The sequence below is a fragment of the Eleutherodactylus coqui genome, chromosome 3 (assembly GCF_035609145.1).
Source record: "Eleutherodactylus coqui strain aEleCoq1 chromosome 3, aEleCoq1.hap1, whole genome shotgun sequence".
NCBI lineage: Eukaryota > Metazoa > Chordata > Amphibia > Anura > Eleutherodactylidae > Eleutherodactylus > Eleutherodactylus coqui.
The window spans coordinates 183980528-183991158 of record NC_089839.1 but is presented as its reverse complement, the minus strand read 5'-3'; the positions used below and the strand labels follow the sequence as shown (position 1 = coordinate 183991158).

General features: G+C 40.7%; 1 protein-coding gene across 2 annotated transcripts in view; it reads right to left on the bottom strand.

The window, feature by feature from the left end:
- Window positions 1-2980: 2980 nt before the first annotated feature.
- The window catches only part of PTPRG (protein tyrosine phosphatase receptor type G), a 525693-nt gene continuing 518042 nt past the window's right edge, over window positions 2981-10631 (bottom strand). For both annotated transcript variants that reach the window (XM_066596617.1, XM_066596618.1), the window contains one exon: window positions 2981-9930. In XM_066596617.1, coding sequence (XP_066452714.1) covers window positions 9784-9930 — 147 coding nt within the window. In that variant the 3' untranslated portion in view covers window positions 2981-9783. The remainder of the gene's footprint in view (window positions 9931-10631) is intronic.

Below are 10631 nucleotides of genomic sequence, written 5' to 3'. Positions count from 1 at the left end.
TTTTCAGAGTCATAATACATATGTGTATGTGCCATTGTAATTGATGTATTGGTAAAAAAAGAAAAAAAGAGATGAGTGAGCATACTCGATAAGGCAAACTACTCAAGCGAGTAGTGCCTTATTCGAGTACCTGCCCGATCGCCTCTAAAGATTCGGATGCCGGCAGGGGGCGGGGAGCGCGGGGAGGAACGGAGAGGAGATCTCTCTTTCCCTCTCTCCCTCTCCCCCCCCCCCCCCCCCCGCCACCGCAACTCACCTGTCACCCGCAGCGGAAGTTGAATCTTTAGAGACGAGTGGGCAGGTACTCTAATAAGGCACTACTCGCTCGAGTAGTTTGCCTTATCGAGTATGCTCGCTCATCTCTTCTGTCTCTATTATAGGTCGGTGATGTATATATTATAAACTGTAAGGGAACGCCCCAATACAAAGTAAGACTTTGTATTTTTTTTCTTCAAAGTAAAGTTAGATACTAGACTCCCATGACCATGTTGACATGTAGAGGGGAAGAAGCTTGGAAATCACCAGAGGTCATTATAGATTTAGAATATAAAACCGAATGTTACGGAGTTCTTTTAACAAGCCACATGGTATTAAAATTCCGAGCTACTGAGTTATATCTGGGATTCCATTCCTATTCTACGAGACACCACTAACGTTTTAATAATAAAAGTCCAGCTGTAGCCCTAGGGCCATCTTAGATTCCTGTAGCAAACATTAACAATTCACCAGCACTAATACATGGAATTTGGGGACTCTGTAGTACCACTAAAAGGAAGGATTTGTCTGCAGGTTGATAATTTTGTGGGGTTTTTTGCATATATCGTACTGTGCCCAATTAGTAATACAGAGCATGCAATCACATTACAGTCGAAGTACCGGGAGACAATGCTCATTGAGCCTGGCATAAAAATGTTTAAAAGAGAACTCCATAATTTGGTATATTAAAGTCAAATGGACTGTGGCAGCTCAGCAACATTCACCTACTGGAGATGTATGAAGAGTATCTCTCTCTGGAGGACCAAGCATGTCTAAGCATTACATGGTCAACCCCTTTATTTAAATGAGCATCATGTAATGTTTCAGCTCTGCTGTGGGGGTGCTGTAGTGGAACTGAGCACTGACTGCTGAGTCTTCCCACAGATTAGAGTCAATAACCATGGGTCCCAGAAGCAGGACATTATAGGTTTGGCTTATATTTTTGGAAAACCGTATAAACAAATGGGGATTGTGAAAAGAAGACAACTCTTTCAAAGAAGACTAAGCTGCAGTAGCAGACACAGCCCATAGACAACAGTTGCACTGTTTGGGGAACATGATCAGACCATTTTTTTTTGGTAATCTCATACAAGTACTCAGGATTTTCAACATGATTCTCCAGAATGAAGTGAGAAATTAAAGGGGTTGTATGTGCTGCTCTTGGCCTGGTCTACAAACCACCACATAGTTGGCTGTAGAGAGCATTGTGTGGATCAAAATGGCAATCCAAATCCTGCTGTCACAACTGCCGCATAGGGCTGGATCATAATTAGGATTCTTACAATGCCCACCCATGATTATACAGTATGATACTGACCTGTAGAGGCACAGAACAATAGCACGATCCTCACACAACCCAAGTAGGCTAGTCTGCAACCCATGAATGTTGCAAATAACCCTCTTCATACTTTCTTCAAATAATGTGATTTGCCAAATCAAGTAACCCGTCATCGTTATCTGAGTATTGTGCATCATATGCACTATGGTGAAACTTTCATGCAATTCTTATGACATTAATTTTTTTCTCTTAATGGCATACAATAGTCCTTGATCTCTATTGACTTCTATGGAGTGCTTCTGTTCCCACAATAGGATATCATGGTTAACGACTGCAAAATTTAATCAAGGACTCTAGAGATCCACACATTGAGGGATATGCATCTAATCTAGTGCAAGGGAAAATTGGAGCATTTGCCCAATATCAGTGTCTCCTGCTTTTTCCAAATGACCTTTGAACTTAAATTTGGTTGATTCAAAAGGGCAACTCTGGCACTTATTTGTACTAGTTTGATAAACTCGCAAACTGTCTAAATGTGCCTAGCTTTCAGTTTTCTGCCGAACGATGGATTTCAGTTCAGCTTGCAATCCGTCCTTCAGCAGAACAGCTGATAAGCAGGACCACACGCTGTGCTCTGCCCGGGGACCACTGATAACAGCTGATTGCATTGTCTCAGCTGTTCTCAGCCGTCAGCCCTGCCGGCACAACAAAGAATTTATTCAGCAGGCTGTTCTCTGAATAAATGCAGCTCCCAGCGGTTCACACGCTGCTAATTGGTACTAATAGGCATTAGTGCCAATTAGTAGATTATGCAAAATGATTGCTTAAAAGCCATCTTTTGAGCGATCTTTGTGTCTAAACACACCTGTACCCTCCTAACAGATTAGTCTTCAGGTCACAATGTTGTGCAATGACCTCATCTTTGTACCAATAGATGACACAATTTATTCTCTAGATGAAGCGTAGCTTTGGATCAATAATGGCACAGACACATGCATCTTAAATAATTGGCGGGGGTTAGGTGACTAAATCACAAAGTTTGTGTTCATGGATTAATAATGCAGAACAGTGGTTTCTAAGCTGTGGCTTTCCAAATGTTAGAAAACTACAATTTTCAACATTGGAGTTGTAGATTAGAGAGCCACAGACTGGAGATCGCTGGTATAGATTACAAATGGTCTCAAACCCATCAGCTGTTAGTAAACTAAAACTCCCAGCATGCAATAAAGCTGTAAGCCTGTGGGATAGGTGGATCTTGAGAACTTCTTGCTAACCATGGTTAATGGGAATGTTGGGGCACAAAGGAATTGCTTAAATTCAAGAAACCATTTTGCAAGCTGAAACAAGAACTTGTGACTAACTGCTTGATTTCCAAATGCCCCCCCCCCCCCCCATTGAACATGGGCAGCAGATAAACCTTAGAATAAGAGACACAGGACACTGACAAGCATTTCCAAATAGTATGGTATATAAAATCAGATTATCACCATTACACCTTGACATGGTATCCAATAAGCAATAGCAATAGTTGTGTTGGGTACAATCATAATGTATAGAACATGAACATGGTATATATCAGAAGTAACATTGAAACAAACTCTTACACATTCAAAGGCTTCTCCCTAAAACCGAGGTCAGTGGCTAATAGTGGTTTATATGAAAGACTGCTTCCCCTGAGTTACCGGTGAATTCATTTAATGAAACTGGCATCAATCAGTTCTTAAAGTGAACCTCAATCTTAGAACTACTTTAAAATATATTGAAGAACTTATACATTTAATATTCTCATTTTCACTCCCTTTAACAGGGACAACACACAAACCATTGCCATTAGAGCCAAAATTTGCTTTGATGGCGTTTAGCCAATGGGCACGTTTCCTATGGGCAGCTTTACATGGGACAACTATTGGCCAAGAAAAAAAAAAATGCTGAAACAAGCGATTTTGAGCAATAATTTTCCCATGTAAACCTGAGACTCTATAGGGTACTGAGCAAGAAATCACTCAGTCATTAGTCGCTTAGTAGCAGCTCACTGGAAACGAGGCATCTAGTGAGCAACTCTTGTTCAGTGTAAACAGGCAGTTCACCTTTTAAAAACTGCCTGTTCACAGTAAATGGAGATGGGTTGCTGGAAGAGATTCCTGGTGCGCTCTGCATCCATTTACTCAATGGGAAAGCACAGGAGCAATAAGTCCCAAAACGAGCATTGGGCGCTTCTGCATCCGATATGGTAAGTTTACACGGGCTGGCTATTACAGAGCAATAGTTGACATGTTCACGACGACAAAGACTGAAATTGGAGTTTCACCCTCTAGTGTCTTAAAAGGATTTCTAGGTTCAGGTAAGTAGGTCTATTTTTTCCCCCCAGAATTCGCACAAGACACTTGTCCATGGGCTGTAGCTGGTATTGCAGCTTACCTCCCATCAATTACAGAGGTTGCGCAGGAGTTTTACAAACTTTTATTATTGATGACCTATCCTCAGGAAAGGTCCTCAATAGTTGATTGGTAGCAATCCATATCAATCGCTGGGTCAGATGCCCAAGCAGACAGCGCTGTCTGTATTGTAAAAGCACTGTTTGGTACTGCAGGCATAGCTCCCATTGAATTCAATGGGAATTGTGTCTGCAGTACCAAACCAGGCTACTGCAATGTTGACAGCACTATCTGCTTCCTGTGCTGTCTGCATTGACAGCAACATTGCAATTAACGGGAATCTCAAATGACGGATCCCTGCCACGGGATATTTTGAGGATAGGTCATCAATAGTAAATGTCCTGGACAACCCCTTTAAAACTGGGCTGAGTTGCAGTACCAAACCCAGCCCATGGACAAAAATGGCACTGTTCCTAGTAACAAAAAAATACAGACCCATTTTCCTAACTCCAGACAGTCCCTTTAGATGAAGGAAGTATGGCTGTATAATTGTGAATATTCTAAGGCTCTGTACACTGAGGCGGATTTACTAATTCTGTCTAAGATTAGTGCAAACTTGGACTACAGTGCCTTAAAATACACTTGATTTATTACAGTGGCTCATGTCGGATGATAAGTCTACCATATCTTTAGGCAGTCTAGTCTGTATTTATACCATCTATTGGTGGGCATAGTTTTTGCCACTTTTGCGCAATGTCAAACAGAAAAAATACGTATACCATCACGATGCTTATGGAAAGCGCAGTCTGCAGTAGAAAAAAAAAAAAGGTATGCTGACTCATTCTAATCTGATGGAGGCCAAAATAAGGCTCTCCCAATCATAATCCACCAGGCTATAGGAAAATTCAATTTTTATTTGCTGCCTTGGATGTTTATGGTAGCCTGTAGGCCGCTTGCACATCAACGGATTTTTGCTGCAGAATCTGCAATTGGAGTCTGCACCACGGATCCGCAGCAAATACCGTCCCCATAGCATGCTATGGGAAATCGATTTGCACGAGCGGAAGAAAAATCAAAGCATGCTCTATTTTTGTGCGGATTCCGGACGGATGGCTTTTATTTAAGTCAATGGAAGCTGTCAGACCCACAGCATGTCCGCAATTAACATTACGGACAGGCCGCGGATTCCGGGTCATCGCCTAGTGATTTAGTGGGAAAACTAAACATTTGAAAAAAAATCTGTGCTGCACATATACAATGGCGACTCGGCGCGACCATCTGCAGTACAGATGAAGAGGAAAAGAGACAGGTACGCATGGATGCCGGCTGCTGTCAGGGTTGTATTCCGCGTGCAGGCGGCCTTAGAGTCAATAGATTTCAGACTACAAGGTGGATGTAAGAAAATCACCTGTCTATGGATGATAATTATGGGAGTTCAACAGATTATTATTGGAGGACTTCGATAATGTGGGGTCAATATGGAATATCAATTTATGACTGAGGAATCGAGGGAGTACTCCTCTTCTCTTCGGTACCCAATACATTTCTTTGTAAATATACATACAAATGATAAAATAAACCTAAGTAGGTAGTTTTCAATTACATAGCACCAATGTAGTACCACTAGTATGGGGCTAAACCATTCAGCATAAAATAATAGGAGAGAAGGAGAAAAGTTTTAAAATAAATAAATTCTGCTATGTCATGTCTGGGAACAAAGTTATTGAAATTGGGAAAAAGGGCTTTATAATCTTCGAGAAGTCAGGAAATGCTGAAAGTTTTTTTTGTCAGCTCAAGATTCTCTACTCAAGTATAAAAAGGTGTCATAATGGTCAATGGAGTGGTACAGACAAGCTGTGAAACTAATTAGTAATACTAGAAAGACAGTGCCACTCTTGTCCATTGGTTGGGTTTGGTATAGCAGTTCCATCCCATTCTAGTGAAAGTAAATAAGCAGTAATACCAGACCTTGGAATAGATGGTAGTGGCGCCAATTCAAGACTTCTTTCTAGTCTCAAATGTCTTTAACATAATCATTTTCATTGTTCAAGACTACCCGAAATATTCTGAAACAGAGCACTAGTCTAGTTCATGGCCTTCTAGTAATCAGCCTGGACACAATGGATGATGCAGACATTTGTAGCAGAGTCTGTTATAAACACTATGACTTCACACAGTAATTATGCCATATTTTGAAGACTTGCTATACAAGTGGTGTTCCAAATGCCTCATGAACTTGCCACCACTGCTATGGTTTAACTGGTATAATTATCCAAGGTTGTGTTCACACTAGTTTTAAAATGTCCTGGCATTCAGGGCTCTTGGGGCATACTGGTTCTCATTGAAGAGACCAATCTGGTATGGAGGCTTGCAGGCAGAAAGGCAACTAAAATGTCAATTCCCGAAACAGAAAAGCCTTGACATATGGCTAAGGATTTTAGCCATGCAATAGCTACCACCCAAAGATGGCACTAGAGACATTTTTCTTCCTTGTGGAAGAGAGCTCATTTGCATACTTTTTCCCATAGAGCTGTGCCTGTAATACTCCATACCAGCTGAGTCTCATCAATAGTAACCATGCAGCTCTTTTATTCTCTACCAAATACCGAAACCTAGAGTTAACAAGAGCTTCAGGCAGGACATAAGGGTGAACTCACACAGCGGAATAGGTGCAGAATGCAAGCCAAAATTCCATAGTACTATACAGTAGAATGTAAGTGAATGGGGTTTTAACAAACCCCACTCACTTAAAGCAGAAAAATCTGCAGCTGAAGATAGTCATACTGTGGATTTTTAAAGCCACAGCATGCTCCATTTGTTGCCGAAATTATGTGGATTTTCACTGTGGAATTAATTCATGGCAATGCAGTGACTGAATTCCACTGTGAAAATCCACTGCTTTACTTCACCATGTGTGACCATAACTTTACCATATTTTTTCAAGTCCAGTCTTGTCCAGGAGAGGTCTCTAGTATTTTGGCTAAGGTCCATTTATTTCAGTGTGAATGAGCCACAATACCAGACACAACCCATGGAGTGATGCGGCTTCTAGAGGAGGGGGGAAAAAAAAACCTTCCTTCTCATACTGGACTACATTTTAAAGGGGTTATCCAGTTGTAAACTATTGATGGCATATCTGTAAGCATAGGCCATCAATAGCAGATTAGTGAAAGTCTGCTACTCCTGACCCCTCACCAACAAGCTGTTCTCTGGGCTTATTTGCTTGTGCACTGAGCTGATTTCTGCAGTAAGCAGATAACTTCATTCTCACTGCAGTGGCCAGGGTTGGTATTACGGTAAAGTTGTCACTGAAGTGATTCAGAATTTTGCTTGTAATACCAAGCCGAACCACTGCAGTGGGGATGAAGCTGTCTGCTTCTTGCAGAAATCAATTTGCTGGACCAGTCTAGAGAAATGATCAGAGGAAGTCCTGGGTTGGTGGACCCTTGCTGCTCTATTAAGGGGGTTTTGGTATTTAACAACAAAAAAAAAATTGCCTATTCCTACTCAGGCATCTTCTCGCTGATCATCTTCAGTCCCCCTGGGCACCTCACCTCCAGCCAGCCAGATCCTCCTCTTCTTGTTATGATGAGTCTATTCTCTGCATTCTTCTTCCGGCAGGTCAGTGTAGGTTACGTCACTAGTGACGTAACTTTCACTGTCTAGGAAGGAACGCCGTTCTGTTGCCAAGACTGCGCTTGGGCACAGTCTCAGCCATAGCTCAGGCACTCCCTGCTAGGCTATGAACGCTATGTCACTAGTGACGTAGTGAACATTGACGTACAGGAAGAAGACTGCAGAGAATGGTAGCTTCATTACCGGAAGTCGAAGAATGGTCCGGCTGGATGTAAGGTGACCTGGGGGGACTGCAGGAGCCAGGAGAAGATAGGTGAGTAAAAGATGCGGTAAGAATACTCACAGGGGAGGAATAGGTAAGTACAGATTTTTTGTTTTCTAATGACAGAACTCCTTTAATGATCTGTCCTAAGCATCGTCCATCAATGATTTACAACTGGACAACCCTTTAAGTTATAAAACACAGCAAATCACTATTGTGAAGCCTAAAGTCATTGTTCAGTAGCTAAGAAATTAACCCTATTTTTGAGAGATCTTGTAGATTCATGTAATGGATCACAACTGTGCATGCCTCGCCAGCTCTCTAGTGCAAATGGGACTGGGAACAGCTCTTAGGAGTGGTGGAGTCCTATCGAACAAGTCATAAAGCTGGACATATACATTAGTTCAAAGTTGCACAAACTTCCTGATTTTGGTGGGACTGGCTGACCACCAAACGTGCATGAGTCCCTTGATGGCAGATGTTGATGGAAAGAAGCAATGAGCATATTGAATTCCAACATATCCACTGTTTTTTTACAGGTGAAGATAGAAAAGAACACACATGCTTGACCATGTTTGTGGGGGGAAATGAAAACCAAAGTTTTTCTTCTTTTTTGTAAAACCCCAATAATGGATAATCATATTTCACAAAGGTTTCTCAGCATGGAAAAAAAATTAAGGGTGGATTAAGGGTAGTTGCAGACTACGTTAATTGTATACGCTGGATTGTAAATCCACCAGTGCCGCAAGACTCCAATAGCACGCATCAATTTAAGTACAACAGACGGGCCCATTCCTTACCCTTTCTCCTATTTCAAGATATCCCATGATAAGTGGTAAGACAAGACTAGCTTTGAAAAAAAAAAAAATTAAATCTTGGGTTACAAATTTTTTGAATGCTTACCAACTCGCGCCACTTATTTTGAGATATCTCGAAAATGTCGAAAAGGTAAAGAAGGACACCAATTAATCATTACAGAGATATGTAATTAAATTCATAAATCAATCCACCTTGGTCCTACAGCAGTATCATAGTGTGGAAAAAAATGTTGGTGGCAAGAAGCTAGAGTAGTAACGGATATACAGTAGGATGGTCTACTGCCGACTGCACATTGGATCTAGACATGCCAGATTACAAATGAGTTACCATATATATCTCATATACCATATCCTCATTACATCCCTCTAAGCCACTTAATTTTACCCTGCAGCAAACATTTAGTAAAACCAAAGCCGAAATTTGATAAAAATAAGTTTATCATATTGTATAATGAATTAAACAGAGTTGTTGCTATAAATGAAAAATCAATGGAATTGCTCATTTGGGTTCACAAAAGTAGTAAATACAAATTACATAGTAAAATAAAAAAAATCTACCCAAATAGCAGATTATAAACAAAATCTTGTGTATGAATAAGACCAGAGTGAAACGAAATCTTACAAATGACATTGTGATCAATATGTAAATGGAATGTGTGGTGCTGTGTCCTGGAGCGGAGGTCTACACGACGTAGTAATGCGCTAAGGTGAATCAACTTAAATAAGATTGTGTGCAAAGAAAGGAAGTGGTCACCCCATTTTCATAATGGCAGTTACATAAGGGATGAGATTTGAGAAGACACAAAATGGGGTTAAGTTTAAAAACTTTCTTTTTTTTACGAATTATGTATATAAAAAAAAAATTCATGAGTCAAGATAAAAGATCAAAAGTTGGATCTAGGGAATGTTGTCTTGCTGGGCTTTGCCATGTTCTAGAGCGGTATAGGCAGTAACACTGATCATATAGTGCAAACTAGATAAAATTGAGTTTTCACTGTGTGAAATGAACAGAGGTGCAAATGCTCAGTAGGATACCATTAAGACATAAAATGGCAAAAATAAATATCAAAACTTTTATCAGTGTAAAAAAGTAATTGGGTTATTGTATAACCTATAGTCTGGCAAATAAAAGGCCTCAATAAGTCCACTTTGTCTTTAGAAGGTCAGAAGTTTTTTTTTTTTCTTTTAACAAATGTAGTGCCTTTCTCTGGGATCGCCTTAAACAAGAGACTCCAAGCTCTGTGAAGGGTCCGATTCATCGCTGACCAAAATAGCTCCATTTTTGTCCAATGCCATGGGGCCGCTGCCATTTTCCTTTGTACTGACCAGGCTCAGCATTGCCTTGTAGAGGAACTGGTACTGCTCCTGTGTACAAAATGCAAGATGAAATGGTGTAAACGAAAATGTACAGATATTTGTTTATAGTAACACATAAGAGGATTATGTATTAAAGGGGTTTTCCAGCACTAAACTATGAATGGCCTACCTCAGGATAGGTCATCAATAGCTGATCGGTGGGGGTCTGTTACTCAGGATCTCAGCTGATTGAAGAGTGAGTGCTGTGGCCTCTTCTCAGACATGTGGCTTCACGCTCATCGGTCACATGACCTGAGAGCAGCTCAGCTGCAATACTAGGCACAGCTGCTATACAATGTATGGCGTTATGCTTATTATGGGCTGAAGTGACAGCAGTGCTCAACTGAGCGTCCCTGTCAGTTCAATCAACTGATCGTAGGGATCCACAGCGATCAGCTATTGATAACCTAGCCTGAAGAAAGGTCATCAATAGCTTAGTGATAGAAGACCCCTTTAATGGTGCAGCATTGAAAAAAATTGTACCAATCTTTCCACAGTTCCCCTCCAGAAGCAGAAGCATAAATTATTTGGAGTACTTTCCCAATATCTACTAAAGATCTGATGTATTTTCTTTAATACGGTACATAATCAATTTTTCTAACACATTTAATTCTTGCCTGTTTACTACTACTAGGGGGCGCTAATCTGTATAGAACTCCTATTATAAATCAGAATCACATAGTGATCACTAAAGGCCCATTTAGACAACG